Source organism: Bubalus bubalis, chromosome 21, assembly GCF_019923935.1.
Source record: "Bubalus bubalis isolate 160015118507 breed Murrah chromosome 21, NDDB_SH_1, whole genome shotgun sequence".
Lineage (NCBI taxonomy): Eukaryota > Metazoa > Chordata > Mammalia > Artiodactyla > Bovidae > Bubalus > Bubalus bubalis.
Genome location: NC_059177.1, coordinates 25,008,469 through 25,032,221, shown reverse-complemented (window position 1 = coordinate 25,032,221; position 23,753 = coordinate 25,008,469). Strand labels below are relative to the sequence as shown.

Sequence of the window (23,753 nt, the reverse complement as noted above, 5' to 3'; positions counted from 1 at the left end):
TTACCTTTGTTTGAGGGCACTTTCAATTTCCTTTCTCAGATCCTGTTCTTAGCTGTGTCACATGCAGATCAGCCAGGCTTGATCAAGATACTAGTCTGAATGAGTGTTGGTAAAGAGGTAAGACCAAGGGTTAGCATAACTTTTCTGTGTGTAAAGAACCATGCAGTAAATACTTTTGGTTTATAAGCCAAGGTCTTTGCTCTTTTAGGTTGAAAGCAGCCATATGTAAACAAATGAATGTTGCCATGTTTCAATAACACTTTATTTATAAAAACAGGCAGGAGGCTAGATTTAGCTCATGGGTCATCATAGTTTCCTGAGTCCTTGAAGAGACTTAGCATTTTTTTTTTTTTTTTTTAGATGCATTCTGCCAGTGGAGATAGCCAACTACTCAAAATCTTAGACCATTAGCAAAACTAAGGGGTATGGACAATTATAAACCCATTTTACAGATAAGTAAGCAGAAGCTGACAAAGATCATGTAATTTTCTAAGACGTGGTACAGGAACATTTGAAGTCAGGCTCGTCCTGGGACCCAAACTTTCTAAACACTTATACCATAATGCTTTTCTTATTAATCAATAGGAATGAAAATGCTACAAAAATCTATTTCTATGAGATGTTTCCATGTATGAAAGAGTTTTTTTTTTAATTTAATAAAATGAAATATGGCATAGTACTTTATCATTCACAGGACCCTGCATGGTTATTATAATTTAAATTTAAGTGTTTACATTTTTATCTGGAGAAAATTTAGTTATGAACTTACTGGTATAGAAAAAGTGTAGAAGACTAAATGCAAGATATATAAAGTCAGCATGAAATATTAGAAAGAGGCAGGAATTTGGAGATAAATGAACTGGTTCTATGACAAGATGTATGAGTTTGAGCAAGTTCCATTTTGAGCCCTCATTATCTCATTTTTTAAATTAGAGCAGCATTAGCTCTATATGTACATTAAAAGTTATTTTGAGGATCTATTGAATTACTACAGACATGCATATATAGATTTATTAATATATAAAATCATAAATAGCATAATACATAAAATGCATAGTATACAGTTAAATATGTATATATATATATATGCAAGCACACATATGAAAGTATATGATGTATGTGAAAGTGTAAGTCACTCAGTCGTGTCCAACTCGTTGCGACCCCATGGATTGTAGCCCGCTAGGCTCCTCTGTCTATGGGATTCTCCAGGCAAGAATACTGGAGTGGGTTGTCATTCCCTTCTCCAGGGGATCTCCCTTTGACCCAGGGGTCGAACCCCAGTCTCCCATATTGCAGGCAGATTCTTTGTATGTGAAAGTATATAAAAAGTTATGCTTTCTTTAGATGAATAAAGAAAGTCTGTCTTTCAGTGATCTCAACCAAAATTGCTTTGAATGTGAAGCAAAAAATGTGAAGAAATTTTCACAGATTTTGAGGCATAATGGGTTCTTAGTGGGTTATCTATGCCATTCCTTTGTCTTTAGGCAGGGATATCCTTAAGCCAATGCAGATTACATCCTGACTATTCCTTTTAGAGAAGCGATTTAGTGAAAGTGCCTATAAACCATTTGCTGATAGAAAGAGAACCTCTTGAATACAAAATTGACTCCCTGATTTTAAGTGACTTTGTGATGACAAGCAAGAGAACTTTTCAAAAACAGAAAAGCAAAAACATTTTTTGCTTTGGCGAGCCAATTGCCTTGCCTGCCTGTGGCTTCCACATGGGGGTTCAGACTCAAAGCATCAGAGGATCCATCTGTACTTACTATGCAGCACAGCACCTCTTATGGTCCAGAGGTGAGTCTTAATATTTTATACCATTAACTGTGCAGTCCCAAAGATGGATTCAGGGCAGATGTTTGATGTTGCGGCATGTTTGGGCTGCTGAATACCATTGTGAATTTCTCTGCCTCTCTTCAACATTTTAATAGTGGTAACAACAATAAATTCACCTTATTTGATGTTTTAGGTAATAATTCACTGAAAGAAAAACAAAAATTGATTTGTTTCTGTAAGGCATCATATTCTCTGCTTTATGAAGAAATAAAAATACTGGCTGTTCAAACTTAATGTGAAGCTTGAGGAAACTCCATGTGTGCCATTAAAAAAAAAGAGAGAAACAAGAGAGAAATATGGGTTTCCCACAGGAAATGACTCTCTTTGCCTGTTTAGCTCATTGCTGCATTTTCAGCTTCTGGAGCAGTGCTTGGCAAAGAGTAGTTGCTTAATAAATTAATGGATAAAGCTTATTTTAAATGTCCATAGTATATTCTGCCTGTTTGCTTGACCTTCTTCAACATTAGAATTCATGACAAGGATTTGGATGAAGGCAATTTCAGGCAGCGTGGTGAAGGAGAAGGGAACAATAAAGGAAAGAGAGAAAACCCACAAAAAGGAAGCTAGAGTGTAGGTTATCAGTACAGTAGACCCCTCTGAGAAGCTGTGTAGAACACACCACACGATTGCCCCATCACAGGGCAAGGAAGCTGGAGTACTTACCTACCAATCCTCTTACCTCCTAGGTTGAGAGTAACTCCTGAGGACATTAAATCCCCAGCTGACATACCTGGGTTGCAAGTCATACTATGCTCAAGGAATAAGTAAGTCCATAGAGTAGTTTCAGGCAGAGAGACCCAGGTGCTGAAGGTAGCAAGTCACCACCTGTAATTACCTCCCGAAGTGTCAGGTGGCTTCCTAGAGGGGCTGAGGGAATATGGGGGCATCTTCAGTGGCTTACAGTCATGCCTCAAAAGAATTACATAATGTGAGAAAATTCAAGAAATTTGGTTTGGTATTTACATCTATGACAGTTTTAATTAAAAAGGTCATAGAGACTTATCTAATAAGGTAAGAGGATACATAAAAGTTCAAAGATAGCAATTTGGAAATTTTATGTTTTCCACATACCTGGCCCTAGTATTTCTAAGTAAATAGGTTATTTTTCAGTTGCTTCTGATTACTGAAGAAGTGATTGGACTGTACTTACTCTACTCTTAAATGCCTAATTGAGGCAATTGGACAGTGATCTCCTTGATTAATCATTATGCTGAAGATGATAATTACAGTTTCTACCTGTCTTATAAAAGAGTAAGCCTAGTTGCTGGATGGGTAACTTCTTTTCTATAGTCACAGACATCTGACATTCAACATCTCAAAAATTTCAAGTAAGAGACACAAGCCAACTTCACTGTAGATTCAGGAGCTGAAAAGTATATACAGTAGCTATGTTAAGGCAAAGCAATATATAGTCTTGATATTTTATGGCTGCATGAACTATAAGTAAATACAAGGAGACTGATCTGCAGAGACGAGAATGGGACAGAAGCTCAAAGAAAGCAGAGATGGCCAAGACCCTGATGATTTACCAGGAATAAAGAAATAGAGAGATGGAGGAAGGGAACAACTGTCTGATGGCCTTCCTGTTCTCAGACATGTTTCCTATATTTGTTTGCATGAGATTTCTCCTGATAGCTTTATATCAGTCCCTACTTTTCATTTAGAATGCTTTAAGTAAACTTCTGGCCCTGCCATGCAAACACATCTAGATCAGACAATGAACAGACTACGATCACAGCAGAAATTAGAATGTACTACATCAACTAGATCATCGTGGTAAAAAACTGTAGCTCCTTGGGATTTGAAACTTAACTCCAGCAATTAATTACTAGTTCAGTGACCTTTGGGCAAGTTTTCTTAAGCTTTTACATTTAGCATTTCACATGTGGCTTCCCTGGTGGTTCAGAGGTAAAGAATCTTCCTGCCAATGAAGGAGATGTAGGTTCAGTGGCTGAGTCAGGAAGACTCCCTGGAGAATGAAATGGCAACCCACTCCAGGATTCTTTCCAGGAGAATTCCATGAACAGAGGAAACTCGCAGGCTACACTCCATGAGGTTGCAAAGAGTCAGACAGGACTGAGTGACTAAATGACAACAATGCAAAATATGCATAATAATAGTTATTAGGTAAACATATAACTTATTGAGGGCTATTTGACATAGTATTTAAACTGGTTATAGCATTTCATTTATTCTCACAATAATCAAATAACATAATTATTTTAAAAACCATTTTATGGATTTGATTTACCTATCCGTTCTTCTTTCCAACAAATGATTGTTGAATATCCTTTAGGTATGAGATACTAAGGAACACTATAAAAATAGCTGAAAAGTAAACTTTTTAGTGTCTCACACTTTATAAATCTAAGAACTAAATTAAAACACAGGCTTATCTAGATTCAAAGCCCAAACACTATCTTTCAACTATGTGACCACTCTTTCCTTTTATATAAAATAAATAGACTTCCCCTCAGGTTTGGCTTTCTCTCTCCTGGGCCATGATCTTTTAAAACCAAACTTCAGAGGCAATGAGCCATCATTTCTGCCATAACACTAGGCATGTAGACCAATCCTAGTACAATGTGGTGGGAAGGCACCAGAGGAAGTTCACTGGGGGGCTGTTTTAGAGTCTGGCTACCATGTCATTTTTCAGAATAAATTCTAGCCTTTTCTCTCTGAAATCTTCAATAATCCAACAAAAATTGGTCTTATCCTCTCTTCAATTCTGGAATAAAATATGGTTGACTCTACAGGTAGTTATCTTGTATTCACAATTCACTTTAGAGTTATACTTATTTATTAATGCATTAAACATCTACTTGTTTAATACCTGCTTTTTGTGAGCACTGACCTGGTTATAGCAGGAAGACAAGGTCCCTATTCTCCTTATAGTCTAATTTGGAAACATTGAAATAAATTAAACCAATCACTGTTTCTGACAGTGATTAGACCTTTAGGGAAAAAAGTAGAGAGTGATAGGGAGCTGCTATTTTAAATTGTTTGTCCAAGAGAGGTTTCCCTAAGAAAGCAGCATGCAGTCAGAAATTTGAATGTCAGAAAGAATACAGCAATGTGGGGATCTGGAGGAATTTTTCAAGCAGAGGAAACAAAAGGGCAAAGGACTCTAAAGGGGAGAAAGCTTATGTTCTGAGAAACATGAAAGAAAAGTATTCACTGAGTTTTCCTGAACAACAGATGAAGTGGAAAGAAGGAGCATAACATAACCTAACCCTGGTATGTATGTTAGTAGCTCAGTCATGTCTGACTCTTTGGGACCCCATGGACTATAGCCCTCCAGGCTCCTCTGTCCATGGAACTCTCCAGGCAAGAATACTCCAGTGGGTGGCCATTCCCTTCTCTAGGGGATGTTCCCAACCCAGGGATCGAATCCTGGTCTCCTGCATTGCAGGCAGATTCTTTAACCGTCTGAGCCACGGGGGAAAACATAACCCTAACTCCAACTTTAACCCTTAAGAGGCTTAAATAAGTTAGTAAGTGATTTAAAGTTACTTTTATTTCTCTGAGTTCATACCGTGTGCCAGCACTGTACTAAGCATTGGGAATACAAAAACAAGCCCATTTACTCATTTTTCACAAGGAAGTCATACACACAATTGCAGTTGGGTAATGGCACCCGACTCCAATACTCTTGCCTGGAAAATCCCATGGATGGAGGAGCCTGGTAGGCTGCAGTCCATGGGGTCGCTAAGAGTCGGACACGACTGAAGCAACTTAGCAGCGGCAGGGTTTATAAGTATTTTCATGATACATGAACTAATGAGTAAACTCTACATTTAAGAGATTCTTATGATAAGTTATAATGAAACACAAGCAATTCGCTTATTTTTTATGTGTTAAATCAACCATTACTTCTTGAGCACTTGTCTATGAGATGTAGATACTTAAAGGGAACCTGAGAGATTCAGCAGAATGAGTCTGAGACTGAAAGTAAAAATTTCAACTTTGTCAGAAAGAAGTACTATAACCCAGACAAATTTCATTTATATGAAACTACTACCAGTAGGTGCTTTGTGACTCTTCAAATCTGGATAAAATCTACTCACTCTTCTCTAGGAGAATCAGTGTTCAGATTCATGTGTGTCCCAGTGGACAGTCATTCATTCCAACCATCACGTCCAGCTCCACCTCTATCTCTGCACAGCCTCATACAGTTTTCCTTCTTTTCCTCACCCTGGTTTTGATCCAAGAGTGGATGGAGCTTTTAGTTCTGTCTACCACATAATGCACTTGCTAAAAACACACTCACATTGTCTTTGGTTTGTATCAAAACACTTATAAAATCTCGTGGAGGAAAGATGTATTGACACAAGAACATAAATTACTTTAGGTTGAGTAGTCTTTTTCTGAAAGACCTTTAGAATTCTGTAAGCTGACTTCCATTTTGTCTCTGTTTCTCTTTTCCCTCTACCTCCCAATCCCATCCCTGTTCACTCCTAATACAAACCACCGCTGGTTCTCTCAAAAGTGTCCTGTCTCCTGATCCATCATATCTTCTGGAGCTCACATGGCCTGTTTTCTTAAATCATCCCCAAACTTCAGGACAGGAGTTTGAGTCAACTCTGGGAGTTAGCGATGGCTGGTGTGCAGCAGTCCAGGGAGTTGCAAAGAGTTGGACATGACTGAGCTACTGAACTGAGCTGAAACTTCAGGCATCTATACATTAACTGTGGGGTTTGAAAAATATTCAGGCACCACATATACTATTATTTAATTTTCCCAATCAAATTGATTTTATATTTTTAGTAAATATGTTTAAAAGTACATATTTATGACCACTGTATCCAGAAAATTAGTGTCATTTATGATAAGAAGAAATTTTTAAAGAGCAATGCACAGCTTTTAAAATGAATATATATATATATATATATTTGTTTGTATAACACTTAAGTGCATCACCCATACAACCAAGTATATCTATCCCATATATTACTAATATCTTCCCTGTTACCCTGTCAAGGTTACTATAAGTAGTTACAAAGATGAAAGAAGTCAAAGTGCTTGGGAAAACAATGGGATTTTATTTAAATTAGGTGCACACTCTGGCTCTGGCTTCTGCTCTCTCTCTGGTCTCTCCCTTTCTGTCTCTAAATGACAATGCATGCAAAAGTCCTTATCAGTGAACCTCAATTCCCCTGAGGGCTGAGCTGATGAAAGCTGCAAAGAAAATGCAGATTGCATCTGTGACTCCAAAGACCTTGCTCAGAGTAAAACAATTTAATAGGAAAAAAAAAGTATTTAGCAACAACCATAAAGTCAATCTCCCTAATTTTAGTTGTGGAAGTTCTTGCAAATTGAAATCCATAGGAAAAAAACCTCTGGTAAACTCAGAGCTTAAGTGTGTGGGAGGTCTTTGAAAAGATTTCATTTCATACTCTATGTGTAAGCAGGAGTAGTAACACATTTTTGCTAGGAGTTCTGCCTCATTTCCTTGAAAACTCTACCTTTTATATTCTACATAGGTTGCAAGTTTTGAAATCGAACTTTCTGATTAAACCATCATGATGAATAAAAGGGCATATTATGTACTGTGTAAGAGAGGATTCTGGTTGGTGTAGCTGTTCATATTTACCCCTCTTACCAAGGAGCCTGGAGCCATACTTCAAGGAAATCGCTCCCTTTTACTGTAATGAGCATCACAAAAATAGATCAAAAGGGAGAGAAGAGTAAGATTGCTCCTGAAAGGATATAGGTTCACCATATTTTCCACCAAAACTAATACCTCCAGCCCTCTTCGCTGATGATCTGGCACAGGAGCTAATTACAACTGAAGCTCTGCCTGAACTCCCTCAGACCTCTGAGAGGCCAGTGATCAGTTTGGCTTTTTTGCTACCATGTGTGAGGACTTTTGTACCAGGCTAGGACTTTCTTTCCAAAAAGGCAGGAAGACTTTTGGATAAAAAGAAATTCTGCTTTGCCTTCCTCTTTGTCCCTTCTCCCCTTCCTCTGCTTTTCCCCTCTCCCTCCATGGTATGACCAGAGTGGTATCCTGAAGAGCTGAAAATGCTTCTGGAGTCAGAATTAGGTAGGAGTCCCTTTCTGGACCTCTTCTAGCTGTTCAGCCTTGGGTAAGTTACTTAACCTTTCTGAACTTTGTATCATAGTAGCTATATCTCAAGGACACTGTGAAAATTAAATGTTATGGTGTTTATAAAGTTTCTTTAACTGTGAACTATGTCAATAAATAAGAATTTCCTTCCATTGTGCTGGAAAGCCCCTTTCACTGTGCCCCTCCAAGCTTAGTGGATGCATTCAAATTTTTAACTGAAATCCAATTAAACCCCAGCATTCTTCAGATTGGCTACTTTGATGGTCAAAATGGAATACTTTCTCTCTGCCATTCATGGCTCCTTAGCAAAATCTTCAAATGTTCATTCTGGAAAAAAGATAACCTTGATCTCTCTCTCTCTCTCTCTTTCTCTCTCTCTCTCTCTCTCTCACACACATACACACATCTGAGTCCATTTCTTCCCACATGCTATCAGTTGAGTTCAGTCACACAATCGTGTCCACCTCTTTGCGACAATAAGGACCACAGTACACCAGGCTTCCCCGTCCATCACCAACTCCTGGAGCCTACTCAAACTCATGTCCATTGAGTCAGTGATGCCATCCAACCATCTCATCCTCTGTCCCCTCTTCTCCTCCCACCTTCAATCTTTCCCAGCATCAGGGTCTTTTCCAATGAGTTAGTTCTTCACATTAGGTCACCAAAATATTGGAGTTTCAGCTTCAGCATCAATCCTTCCAATGAATATTCAGAACTGATTTCCTTTAGGATGGACTGGTTGGATCTCTTTGCTGTCCAAGGAACTCTCAAGAGTCTTCTCCAACACTACATAGTGCATCCTTTATTCACCTGAGGATTGACCTCTTCCAAATACTTCTCTTTTTTCACTTGAGCAACACTTGTATCATTCATTAATCAAGGAACACAAGTAGCCTTAATAAATTTCTTTAGAGATTAGAGATTACTGACTAAAAGTGTGCTGGCATCATCCTTCTTGTGGAATAAAAGGCAGGAAAGTGAGCATTTGCCAAAAGGCACAATCCAAGACCAAGAAAAAGCAGAACAGCCTAGGATTTTTCTGGCTACTCACTCACCAGGCTGAGAGGTTTACTTCTGCCTCCAGCTGGGCTGTGTAGCTTTCTGAGCAGAGAGGTGCAATGACCTTCCATCTAACACTCTTGTCAAGTTGGCGAAACATTCTCTATAGTAAAATACAATGTGATGTGGCTGTGCTTGGAATAAAATGCATATGCTTTGAGTTTCAGCCTTTTTTTTCTTTCATTAATTCACTGAGCATTTGAGCTGGCCACTGGCTGAGCAGAAAAGGGAGTTCCATACCCAGTCTTTAAGAAAATACATTTTATTACATCATCAGACATTGAGATGAGAACAGAAAATGAAACCCATTTAAAATTTCTAAACATCCTTCTTTTGTTGATCATTAACAATACACAGTTCCCAATAACATTTATTTAGTACCTAGCATCTTTAAAAAGTTTTAGAGATATCGCATCTCTATTTCTCTGACACAGGTGCTGTTGGGAGCTCCATTTCATTCATTTATTTATTTATTTTTGGCCTTGCAGCTTGTGGGATCTTAATTTCCTTACCAAGGACTGAACCCGAGCCATGGTAATGAAAGTGCCATCTCCTAACCACTGAACCTCCAGTGAATTAACAGTACCTCTATTTAAAGTGGTGAGAACTGAGATAGAAACTATAGAATCTGCCCTGCATCAACAGCTGACACATAGTGGATACCGTTATCCACTTGAACTTATACTAGGTGATCCTCAACCTGTGTTCTTGATCATTTTGTTCCATCACCAATTATCTGGTGCATAATTCCTTAGTGGGGTGTTTAATCTTTGCATGCCTACTTAAACTTCTTTTCTTTTCAGAAACACTGAAGATTTGCACTCTTCAGTAACCTGATGTCTCAGTCTGTCCTATGCTATCAAACTTATATTGCTCCATCCTTCACTTCTGCTTCTCTTTCATTCACCTAGTTTTAACTATAGGGAATGTGCAAATTTAGAAAACAAGATGGACAAGTCATGTTTAGAAATTTTTTTTTTCAGTCATAGCTTACACTGCTTTTACCATCATTAGTCATAAAAAATGAGTCCATTGATAGAAATTCAAATCCAGTCTTGAATGTATATTATAATAGACCAATTATTTCATAGTTATTTCCTTGTTCTGTTTATTAAACACTTTTCTCTCTGAAAATCTTGTTGCTAAGCCAATAGGAAAAAAATCTTTCAGCCCCCTCCTCACTATTATTCTATATATTTTTCTTAAAAAAAAAAAGGAAATGGTTCTCATTAGATTCATTATTCTCAGAAAACCAAAGAGCAGCTCACTTGCTCTCTCCATTTATTTCTGAAGTTTTATAAAAATCCCTTTATACCAAAAAAGAGAAATTTAACATGGTTTGTAAATCAATTTGACACCAGACTCTCTTAGAGTATCTCTTTACTTCCTGCTTGCATATAACCATTCCAAATTTATGCCCAATATCAAGACTTAGCTATTGCCCCTTTTACAGAATTGGACAGTAGTATTGTGCTTTATTAGGTTATGTCATGTTACTGAGTTGTACTAGGAAACACAGTAATATTGCAAACTCTGTAACTGAAAATGTGGTGGAAATCATCTTGAAAATGATGGTGGAAAATGAAACTGGTCTAAGTAGACATATTTTTGTATGCTACTTAATAAAGACCTGGGAGAATTAATTACAGTACCAAGAATTTCAGCTTATTCAAAACCACCCAAGAAATAAGAAATAGTAACAATTTTGGTGTTCTCCATGAGCAGCCCTCTTCCAAGGGGCAAGTTAATAGAGATATAAATTCAGAATCACCTTACTGCAATGTCTTGAGATCCATAAAGAGTATTTTGATTACAAAAGCTACACATGTTGTATCTGGGAATTCAGCAGAACTAATGCAGAACTAGAGAATTGTTCTTGATAATTTTCACCAGTTCCCTTTCACTGGGCAAAGTACCAGCTTCTGGCACAGGAAGATGTTTTTCCATGGGCAAAAACAAGAACATGTACCTCCAATGTGGGAGCTGTATCATGAAGGTGAACATGTGCTCCTTGGTCCTGTTTACTTCAGCACCAGCTCTTAATGCTGAGGCTTCTTTAGAGGATTTGCAAAGGAGGAAAACAATATTTGATTGATGGAGACCCAGGAGCAGAGTAAAGGAAATCTTAGAGCTGAAAATCAGATTTTATGTCCTCAAAGTGATCAAAATTGCTGTTGAGGTGTTGGAAGAGAGAAAATGAGCGCTGGACTGGGGGCAGATCATATGGTCTATGTCTTGGATTAGATGCTCATTAGAGAGGCAGTTAAGTGGTTAAGCAAATGTCCTCTAGAGCAACGATATTTGGAATTAAATTTTATTTCCTTTACTTACAAGCACTGTGAAGTAGGATAGATCCATCAATTTTTGAGTTTCGTAGGCGGAGCTGGAGGGAGGTGGACTTCTTTGCAGAGGAAAATGGGAAGATTTAGATTTCCCTTGCTCTTCAAAGAGAGGACTGTAGTGAGAACATTATAGAAAAGAGAGAGAATAGACATAAGTTATAGAAGGAAGGAACTAAATAACTTTTAAGAAGTAAATATCTTATATTGGATTTTAAGGTGTTTGGGTCACATATTACTAAATCAATAAGCTTGACAATAGAGGCACAGAGTGTGGTAATGGTGGTACTCCAAATTTGTGTGTGTGTGTGTGTGTGTGTTAGCAGGTGTGTATTTCTATATGTAGGCGAAGATAAGTGGCGAGTTCCTGCTTTGCAGGGACAGGTGGATGCAGACAAATTAAGAACACATGTGAAGGGAAAAAGGGGAAAAAAGAGAAAAGATGCACAGGAGTAAGGATATCAGAAAGGGAAAGTGAAAAAGTGAAAGTGTTAGTCACTCAGACATGTTCAACTCTTTGTAACCCCATGGACTGCAGCCCAGCGGCTTCTCTGTCCATGAAATTCTCCAGGCAAGAACACTGAAGTGGGTTGCCATTTCCTTCTCCTGGGGTTAGGGCTAAGGTTAGGATCTTCCCAACTCAGGGACTGAACCCAGGTCTCCTGCATTGGCAGGCAGATTCTTTACCATCTGAGCCACCAGGGAGCTATTTCTAAAGCCTGAAAACACAGCACTCCCCACACCAACCCAAGAATTTGCAGAACTCTTTGGAAAGGCATTGAGCTTTTGTGTTGGTTTGTTTGAGCTTGGAGTGGCAGTTTATGCCAGTTTATATGTTGCAAGGGGCAGGGACATCCCAGTTAACAACTGGAGAGAATAACAGAATAACATGTTGCTTGCGAGAGTGAGTCCTGGAACCAGACTATCTCCTTTTCAGTTCTGCCTTGATAAGTAGAAACTGTGTGGTCTTCAGTCAGTTGCTAATCCACTATGGATCTCAATATTCTCCTTTGTTAAATGAATGTGATATTGGTATCTACATTCCAGGGTCATCAGGAAGAGTCAATGAAACTGCTTCACTGAGTGTTTGGTACATAGTAGTTATTCTTGATATATGAAAGAATAAAAGAAAAATAAAGAAGATTTAAAACACTGTAACAAAGTAATTCATGCATTGCCAATCAACAAAGATTCAATAAATAGTTTTATTTTTACTTTGAATAACTCAACTACTCTATGTCCTGCTTGAAGCATGGACCTTTTCCTGGTGAAGATTTTTGCTGTCTCTATCTTTTCAAGTGCTGTTCTCTCTTGATCGGGGTCACAAACCCTGGGTACCCACAGACTTCCTCTCAGTTATGAGAGTTGGCAAACCACTGGCCTCCTTCTGTGATGGGGGCTGGCACCACCAAACATATTCTCTGACTGTGATTCTCAGGTCTTGGCAGCCAATACACAGTTTTCTTGCTTTAATTGGGCTGAGATTCATTCCTACATGTGGCAGCTGCAAAGATGTATTCTCCTTACAATTAGGCATTGCAACGCTTAGCATTGCTTGGACTTAATTTTAAGTACATTTTGGTGGCCCTTTTCCCTCCACTGCACCTTGGTTGCTCCAGGAGAGAGCATATGGCCCAGTAATTCTTTAAAGCTCATTTTATGGGCCATTCTCAGGCACTTCCTGCTGGCCTTTGGAACAGAGCCTTGTTTGTGACTGCATTTTTGCTTATGCTCCTGCCAAATGCTTCCTCCAAAACCAGCAATAAAACCGCAGGATCCGATAAGCCCTGGTCATCAGAATGGCTTAATGAGAGCAACCTCGGCAATTGGGGTCTTTAATAGCAACCAGCACGGCAGGACTTGTGCCTTGAGTACCAGGACAGCCTGGGCAGGTCACCTTTGTGGTTTATGGGAATTTCTCCAAATAATACAAAATTTGAGACCATCTCAGGGAACGATCTCACACTAAGCTATTTTTCTCTTAAGCAAAAAATGGATAGGACAAAAACAGAACAGGGTGGTTCTCTCTGGATTCTCCTTATAGAAGAATAGATCTGGAGTTTATAAAGGTCTTACAGAGAAAAGAAAATATCACTGGGCTTGTATGGCTACCTTCACTGTACATTGCTTCAAAATTATGTGAATTATGTTGGCTGGCAGAAATGTACTTGAAATACAGGTTGGATACTTAAAACAGATTTTGTTCAAAGTATATTCACATGAAATGTCACTTAAGGTAAAATTAGATCTTGTCTATGATCTCTGTGCTATTAAACAGTTTTAAAATTTGAATTATTAATTAAAACCTATGAACTAGTACTATTTTAAAATGATTGTGTTTTGATTGCTAACAGAACTTGGGTGGCTTTCAAAGGAAGTTGATTTCCTTTTATGTTAGCTAATAGAAACCCCATTGTAATCATAAAAGGCATGAAGACATTATGTTACAAGTGGATGTTATTTAAGTGGAAGTTAACACAGAATATATTAAAGTACCCATGGTCTTATCAACAGCGTGTTATAATGGCTTCTGATTAACACTGAAAACATGATTGACGTTAGTGTGAGCATGGAACACTGACAATGGGACACTGAGAGAATGTAATTGAAAGCTTGTTAATTTCGTACAATCATTCAATTTCTCTCTACTCCTTTGTGACAGCTTTTGTTTTTATGACCATTAAAAAGTCATGACAATTTAATGAGACTTTTCAATGATAATAGTAATGAGGGGGAAAAAAAAAACCTTAAAATTCTCACTTGTTATCACTGCTAGAAATAGAAACAATCAATATATTAGCTTTTGGTTTTAAATACAGTTTGTTAGCCTGATTCATAATGCAGCTGCTGCTAAGTCGCTTCAGTCATGTCCGACTCTGTGAGCCCACCAGGCTCCCCCGTCCCTGGGATTCTCCAGGCAAGAACACTGGAGTGGGGTGCCATTTCCTTCTCCAATGCCTGAAAGTGAAAAGTGAAAGTGAAGTCGCTCAGTCATGTTCGACTCTTTGCATATGTAAAATGATGCAAACAAGTCTAGTCAGTAATTGACATTAAGTGTACCAACATGTTATGGGCTGACGGTTATACTACAGCCAAAGAAGAAAGGGGGGCATATTTGTTTAAAAATCCTCTAGAAGAAACATGCAAGGCACTCTAGTTCCCTGATAGCTCAGTTGATAAAGAATCCACCTGCAATGCAGGAGACCCTGGTTCAATTCCTGGGTTGGGAAGATCCACTGGAGAAGGGATGGGCTACCCACTTCAGTATTCTTGGACTTCCCTTGTGGCTCAGCTGGTAAAGAATGTGCCTGCAATGTGGAAGACCTGGGTTTGATCCCTGGGTTGGGAAGATTCCCTGGAAAAGAGAAACGCTACCCACTCCAGTATTCTGGCCTAGAGAATTCAATGGACTGTATAGACCATGGGGTCACAAGAGTTGGACATGACTGAGAAACTTTAGCTTTCTAGAACCTAAGCAGGTATAAAGCTAATGACTGCTGAAGATGAAAGGAAAGAGATTTAGTTGGGAAGAAGCAGACTATATCTTGGATAAATATTTTCATTATTAAAAGTAGAGCATATATATGTATGTATATACGTGTATCAGTTCAGTTCAGTTCAGTTCAGTCACTCAGTCGTGTCCGACTCTTTTCGACCCCATGAATCGCAGCATGCCAGGCCTCCCTGTCCATCACCAACTCCCGGAGTTCACTCAGATTTAGGTCCATTGAGTCAGTGATGCCATCCAGTCATCTCATCCTCTGTCATCCCCTTCTCCTCCTGCCCCCAGTCCCTCCCAGCATCAGAGTCTTTTCCAATGAGTCAACTCTTCGCATGAGGTGGACAAAGTACTGGAGTTTCAGCTTTAGCATCATTCCTTCCAAAGAAATCCCAGGGCTGATCTCCTTCAGAATGGACTGGTTGGATCTCCTTGCAGTCCAAGGGACTCTCAAGAGTCTTCTCCAACACCACAGTTCAAAAGCATCAATTCTTCAGCGCTCAGCCTTCTTCACAGTCCAACTCTCACATCCATACATGACCACAGGAAAAACCATAGCCTTGACTAGATGAACCTTTGTTGGCAAAGTAATGTCTCTGCTTTTGAATATGCTATCTAGGTTGGTCATAACTTTCCTTCCAAGGAGTAAGTGTCTTTTAATTTCATTTCTGTGTCACCATCTGCAGTGATTTTGGAGCCCAAAAATATAAAGTCTGATACTATTTCCACTGTTTCCCCATCTATTTCCCATGATATGATGGGACCAGATGCCATGATCTTCATTTTCTGAATGTTGAGCTTTAAGCCAACTTTTTCACTCTCCACTTTCACTTTCATCAGGAGGCTTTTTAGTTCCTCTTCACTTTCTGCCATAAGGGTGGTGTCACCTGCATATCTGAGGTTATTGATATTTCCCCGGCAATCTTGATTCCAGCTTGTGCTTCCTCCAGCCCAGCATTTCTCATGATGCAACTCTGCATATAAGTTAAATAACCAGGGTGACAATATACAGCCTTGACATACTCCTTTTCCTATTTGGAACCAGTCTGTTGTTCCATGTCCAGTTCTAACTGTTCCTTCTTGACCTGCATACAGATTTTTCAGGAGGCAGGTCAGGTAGTCTGGTATTCCCATCTCTTGAAGAATTTTCCACAGTTTATTGTGATCCACACAGTCAAAGGCTTTGGCATAGTCAATAAAGCAGAAATAGATGTTTTTCTGGAACTCGCTTGCTTTTCCCATGATCCAGCGGATGTTGGCAATTTGATCTCTGGTTCCTCTGCCTTTTCTAAAACCAGCTTGAACATCTGGAAGTTCATGGTTCACATATTGCTGAAGCCTGCCTTCGAGAATTTTGAGCATTACTTTACTAGCATGTGAGATGAGTGCAATTGTGTGGTAGTTTGAGCATTCTTTGGCATTGCCTTTCTTTGGGATTGGAATGGAAACTGACCTTTTCCAGTCCTGTGGCCACTGCTGAGTTTTCCAAATTTGCTGGCATATTGAGTGCAGCACTTTCACAGCATCATCTTTCAGGATTTGAAATACATATATATGCTCAACTTTTAATAATGAAAATATTTGTCCAAGATATAATCTGTTTCTTCCCAACTAAATCTCTACATATATACATATATATGAAATTACATATATACATTACATCAGTTCAGTTCAGTTGCTCAGTCGTGTCTGACTCTCTGTGACTCCATGGACCACAACATGCCAGACTTCCCCATCCATCGCCAACTCCCCATCCAACCATCTTATCCTCTGTCATCCACTTTTCCCACCTTCAGTCTTTCCCAGCATCAGAGTCTTTTCCAATGAGTCAGTTCTTCACATCAGGTGGCCAAGGTATTGGAGTTTCAGCTTCAACATCAGTCCTTCCAATGAATATTTAGGACTGATCTCCTTTAGGATTGACTGGTTGGATATCCTTGCAGTCCAAGGGAGTCTCAAGAGTCTTCTCCAACACCATAGTTCAAAAGGATCAATCCTTTGGTGCTCAGTTTTCTTTATAGTCCAACTCTCACATCCATACATGACTACTGCAAAAAACACAGCTTTGACTAGATGAACATTTGTTGGCAAAGTAATGTCTCTGCTTTTTAATATGCTATCTAGGTTGGTGATAGCTTTTCTTCCAAGGCGCAAGAGTCTTTTAATTTTGTGACTGTAGTCACCATCTGCAGTGATTTTGGAGCCCCCCAAAATAAAAACTGTCACTGTTCCCACTGTTTCCCCATCTATTTGCCATGAAGAGATGGGATTGGATGACTTGATCTTCGTTTTCTGAATGTTGTTTTAAGCAAACTTTTTTACTCTCCTCTTTCACTTTCATCAATAGGTTCTTTAATTCTTCTTCACCTTCTGCCATAAGGGTGGTATCATCTGCATATCTGAGGTTACTGATATTTCTCCCAGAAATCTTGATTCCAGGTTGTGCTTCATCCAGCCTGGCATCTCACATGATGTACTCAGCATATAAATTAAATACGCAGGGTGACAATATACAGCCTTGATGTACTCCTTTCCCTATTTGGAACCAGTCTGTTGTTCCATGTCCAGTTCTAACTGTTCCTTCTTGACCTGCATACAGATTTTTCCGGAGGCAGGTCAGGTGGTCTGGCATTCCCATCTCTTGAAGAATTTTCCACAGTTTATTGTGATCCACACAGTCAAAGCCTTTGGCATAGTCAATAAAACAGAAGTAGGTAACAATAACCCTGTGTACGAGACAGCAAAAGAGACACTGATGTATAGAACAGTCTTATGGACTCTGTGGGAGAGGGAGAGGGTGGGAAGATTTGGGAGAATGGCATTGAAACATGTAAAATATCATGTATGAAATGAGTTGCCAGTCCAGGTTCGATGCACGATACTGGATGCTTGGGGCTGGTGCACTGGGACGACCCAGAGGGATGGAATGGGGAGGGAGGAGGGAGGAGGGTTCGGGATGGGGAACACATGTATACCTGTGGCGGATTCATTTTGATATTTGGCAAATCTAATACAGTTATGTTAAGTTTAAAAATAAAATAAAATGAAAAAAAAATGAAAAAAAAAACAAAAAACAGAAGTAGATGTTTTTATTGGAGAAGGCAATGGCACCCCACTCCAGTACTCTTGCCTGGAAAATCCCATGGATGGAGCAGCCTGGAAGGCTGCAGTCCATGGGGTCGCTGAGGGTCAGACACGACTGAGCAACTTCGCTTTTACTTTTCACTTTCATGCATTGGAGAAGGAAATGGCAACCCACTCCAGTGTTCTTGCCTGGAGAATCCCAGGGACGGGGAAGCCTGGTGGGCTGTCGTCTATGGGGTTGCACAGAGTCGGACACGACTGAAGTGACTTGGCATAGCATAGCATATATATATATATATATATATATATATATATATGAAATTTACATATCAGGTCTAGTGATTTATTTTTTTTAATTGTCATTCATGAAAAGGAAGCAAAGTGCACAAAAAGAATACTCATTTGGGAAATAATACTTGGAGAGAGAAAGTGTGTGAGACATACAATATATTTCTCACACCATTGGCCATCTAGATGGTATTAACACTTGGTGTGTAGATGGAGAACAACAAATTTTTTTGGATATTTCCTCTCAAACATAATAGGTGAAAGTTCACAAAATGTGAGTTTCTACTTTTTCTATTCAGCTGCACAAGATGTCTGGAAAAGTATCTTTGGTTAGAAAAGTGTAATATTTACTCTATAAACCTATAAACCTATTACTGTGAAAGAAAGGGCAGTAGATTTTGGTAGACAACTAGCAGTCTCTACAACAATTATTACAACATGTAAATCATATTTATATGTATGTATATATATATATTTTGTTATATGTTTTGTAATTGGTCTTCTACTTTTACCTTAAGTGAATATAATAAGGGCAAAGTCTATGTCTGCTTTATTTACTAATACGTCGTTTACCCTTAATACCCTTCCTATCTTTTAGTAGGTATTCAATACAAATTTGTTAAATCACTGACTAACTGACTGAATGAATGAATACAAGTGATTTTCCAGGCAAAGAAACTAAGGTTCAGACAAGTTATACAGTTTAGCCCTTTCTAGAGGCTGCTGCTAAGTCGCTTCAGTCGTGTCCGACTCTAGAGGCTGGGTGACCATTTTCTAGGAACGTTGAATGATTTATAACTCAGATGGATAGCTTAATAAGACAGTTGGTAAGCTCTCTTCCAACACTGAATGTCTATGATTCTTCGGTGTTGTAGGAAATTACAACACTCCAAACAGGACCACGAAGCTGCTTTGTGAAGGAGTAGATCAAGAGAAATTAGAAGATTTACCTTTTTTCTTGTTGGTTCAGTCACATATTATTCTTTCCCTCACAACATTCCAAGCTAAGCTCTCACAGGCTTCATCCCCATATCAAAATGGTTACCATTAATCTAAAATGCTAGAAGATTGCAGCAAACTTGCCACATACCTCTTTTAAATCATGCCTTCCTTGGGCAGAAAAGTAAATATGTGCTGTGTTTAAAAGATTTCCTGTTGAGTTTCAGGCTGCCTGGGAGAATAAAACAGATAGTGAGTTATGTTAATAAATGTCTTTATCACATATTCTGCATAGTTGTACTAAATAAAAAAAGGAAAGACAAAATTTTGAGAGGTATAACCAGTGTACATCAATTGATTATCAACTAAATCTTTTGGTCAGACAAGTGTGAGTGTTCATTGCTCTTGCCAGTTTTTTCTTCTTAAAATTTTGTTCTGCAAAGCAATTAGTTCTAAACCTGCTTTTCTGTTTTTCAAGATATCGAAGACTTCGAAACCAAAACAAGAAGCACAGTGTCCGTCCGAGAAGGTCAAGGTGTGGTGCTTCTCTGTGGTCCACCGCCACACTTTGGAGGTATGGTTACATTCGGTCACACCATTAATTCTGCCACTCAGGGAATAAAGTAGGCATAGTAGTCCTTAGTGCCAGTGGTAGCCCTCCATCAAATCTAAGGGACTATGAAAGTTTTTCTGGCTCATCCTGCTGCATCAAGTCCTAATCCAAATCTTTTCTTTTAAAAACATATATTCAATCACTCACTCAACAGATATGTCCTTAAAGAGATGCAGTATGGCCCTGTACACATGTGTGAGCGTTGGGGCTTTGCATTGAAATGATCACAGATGTAATCTGTGGTCACCCTACATGACAAAGAACGATTTGTTTAACCTTTTTAGGCTTAATTTCCTCAGCTGTAAAGTAGAGATACTAACTGATGCCTATACTATAGGACAGTCATGAGTGTTAAATGAGCTAATGAAAGTGTGAAAAGTGAAGTTGCTCAGTCGTGTCTGACTCTTTGCGACCCCATGGACTATAGCCCACCAGGTTCCTCCATCCATGAAATTTTACAGGCAAGAGTACTGGAGTGGGTTTCCATTCCCTTCTCCAGGTGTTCTTCCTGACCCAGGGATCGGACCCAGGTCTCCTGCATTGCACACAGATGCTTTTACTTCTGAGCCACCAGGGAAGCTCGAGCTAATGAATGTAAACCAATTAATTTAACGGCCAGTATTTTATTTTAAAAAGAAAGATAGGACTGTTATTTTATTTTAATTATTGGGTTCCACGAGAAGCAAATTTCAACAGTTGTTCTGGAAACCTCATGTTAATTATTGGAAGAGGAAAGTTGCCCCTTTAATTGGAAGAAAATGTTACAGGACACCAAATCAGGTTATCTCCTGGCAATGGTGAAAATCAAGCAGCAAATGCTATTCTCTGCTTTGGAAGAATCTGGATTAACCGGTGAACTACCCAGTTGCCAGGGATCTAAAGCACCCACTGATTCTCACCCCACTGGTTTGCAATTTCTTAAAATCTGGACAGTTTGGTACAATTTGATAGATTCTCAGCCAACTGTGAACCTGGAGGAAGTCAGTGTAAAAATATCCATAAAGTCATTTCAGTTAGTACAATCTGATATCACACTATGTTATGAAAGTGAAAGTGAAAGTCTCTTAGTCATGTCCTACTCTTTGCGACCCCATGGAGGATACAGCCCCTGGAATTCTCCAGGCCAGAATACTGGAGTGGGTAGCCTTTCCTGTCTCCAGGGAATCTTCACAACACAGACATCCAACCCAGGTGTCCCACATTGCAGGCGGATTCTTCCAGCTGAGCCACAGGGGAGACCAAGAATACTGGAGTGAGTAGCCTATCTCTTCTCCAGGGGATCTTTCCGACCCAGGAATTGAACCATGGTCTTCTGCATTGCAGGCGGATTCTTTACCAACTGAGCTATGAGGGGAAAGCCACACTATGTTATAGTTCAGTTCAGTTCAGTCGCTCAGTCGTGTCTGACTCTTTGCAACCCCACGGTCTGCAACATGCCAGGCTTCCCTGTCCATCACCAACTCCCGAGGCCTGCTCAAACTCATGTCCATCAAGTCAGTGATGTCATCCAACCATTTCATCCTCTGTCCTCCCCTTCTCCTCCTGCCTTCAATTTTTCTTAGCATCAGGGTCTTTTCCAAGGAGTCAGTTCTTAGCATCAGGTGGCTAAAGTATTAGAATTTCAGCTTTAGCATCAGTCCTTCCAATGAATATTCAGGATTGATTTCCTTTAGGATGGACTAATTGGATCTTCTTGCAGTCAAGGGACTCTAAAGAGTCTTCTCCAACAACACAGTTTAAAAGCATCAACTCTTTGGTGCTCAGCTTTCTAGTCCAACTCTCATATCCATACATGACTACTGGAAAAATCATAGCTTTGACTAGACAGACCTTTGTTGACAAAGTAATATCTCTGCTTTTTAATATGCTGTCTAGGTTGGTCATAGCTTTTCTTCCAAGGAGCAAGTATCTTTTAATTTCATGGCTGTAGTCACCATCAGCAGTGATTTTGGAGCCCCAAATCACTATATGAAAATAAAGTATGTCACTGTTTCCATTGTTTCCCCATCTATTTGCCATGAAGTGATGGGACCAGATGCCATGATCTTAGTTTTTTGAAGTAACGTTATAGTTAATTTAATAATAATAGCAAGTACTTACACAATACATATCTAAATACTTTATATGTTTTAGATTTTTAATTCTGTAGAACTACTAGTCGAGGGAGATACTATGATGTTTCTTGTTTTATGGATGAGAATACTAAGATACAGTGAGGGTAAGTAAATGGTCCAATGTCATGAATCTTGTAATCATGAAGCCAGACATCAAATCCATGCACTCTGGGTCCCAGACCCTGGATAGATCCTAACCACCAATGTCTCTTATAATTGATTTCCAGTTTAGAACAGGAGGATTTTTGGAAAGAGATGGACAAATTTTAAGAAATAAGTGAAAACAACTTTTCTTCTAATATTAAAACAAGTATTATTTATGATCCTTTACAAACTTGAAGTTATTTTTGCCATTACTTTCAGTGTCATACAATCTTGTGAAATGCTAACACAAAAAGAAAAAACAAACAAACAAACAAACCCTAATTGGAAGTTAGCAATATTTTTATTCAATATTATTACAGAGTGGTATGTCACTTTGCTCACTAGCAATATTAGGGAAGAGTTACAATACTTTCAATGTTACCTGATAAAATGATATTATTCCAGAGCACACAAAAACTTGATAGTGCTTATTTTTTAACAATTAAAAAAAAAGTGAAAGTGAAGTCGCTCAGTCGTGTCCAACTCTTTGCGACCCCATGGACTGTAGCCTGCCAGGCTCCTCTGTCCATTGGATTCTCCAGGCAAGAATAATGGAGTGGGTTGCCATTTCCATCTCCAGGAGATCTTCCCGACACAGAGATCGAACCTGAGTCTCCTGCACTGCAAGCAGACTCTTTACCATCTGAGCCACCAGGGGCTCCATTTTTTAACAATAGGAAGGTTATTTTCCAGTACCATAATCTAAGACAAAACATGCAAATTGTGTTTGTTTGTACTGTTGGTCTATGTCATTTTATACTCTGACATTGGTCAAAGAGACTTGACAGAATCATAGACTAGTTTCAACTTTGTTTACTCTATAGGAACAGCAGACATGTAAAATATTTCTAAATGAATGTCATTATATGTTTAAAAGGCAGTAAAGTAGGAGAAATCTACAGGAGAAGATTTCCCTGGTCACCTTGTCACCTACCAGTGAAGAAGTATATGTTGATATATATATATTTTTTTAATTGGAGGCTAATTACTTTACAATATTGTGGTGGGTTTTGCCATACATTCACATGAATCAGCCATAGGTGTACATGTGTTACCCATCCTGACCCTCCCTCCCACCTCCCTCCCCATCCCATCCCTCAGGGTCATCCCAGTGCACCAGCCCTGAGCGCCCTGCCTCATGCATCAAACTTTTAAAGTATGTAAAGCTTTCATTTTAACAATGCTTGTTTAATGTCATGAGATTAACTCACAGATATACAAAACCTACCTGAAATTAAGTCTGTTATAACTGAATAATGAGTACCTGTTGCATACAAATTATGACAAATTTGACTGATACCAAATTCTGTTTTGCAATATATAATGCTCTAGCAGGATTCCAAAGGCATTTATCAATATTGACTTCATCCAGGTATTATAAGGATTTTCTTCTAAGAGCCATGGCCTTCTCATATCTACAATGACAGGAATGCTGGAATACTATTAATTTTTCCTTCATATCTCTCTCAGATCAAAACTGAGGGGATTATTGACACCATTTGCTTCAAATATTAATTTATTAAAGTATTAATAGAGTAATTGATTTATTAAATGTTAATAATGGCAATAATAACTACCAGTTGTTGAATTGTTACCCTCAGCAAGCACTATAAGGCTTTCCATTTATTTTCTCATTCCCACTTTTCCAATAATTAAGAATGATAATTTTAAAATAAGAACATTGAGACTCAGACTAAATCAGTTTTTAGTTAGTAAATAAAGACAAGATTCCAACCCAGAACTTTCTGACTTCAAAAATTGCCAATGA

At 38.8% G+C, this 23,753-nt stretch overlaps 1 protein-coding gene across 1 annotated transcript in view; it reads left to right on the top strand.

Moving 5' to 3' along the window:
• The window catches only part of CNTN6 (contactin 6), a 262,943-nt gene that overhangs the window by 103,657 nt on the left and 135,533 nt on the right, over positions 1 to 23,753 (top strand). Inside the window, exon 4 of the mRNA XM_025272271.3 lies at positions 19,593 to 19,688. Coding sequence (XP_025128056.3) covers positions 19,593 to 19,688 — 96 coding nt within the window. The remainder of the gene's footprint in view (positions 1 to 19,592; positions 19,689 to 23,753) is intronic.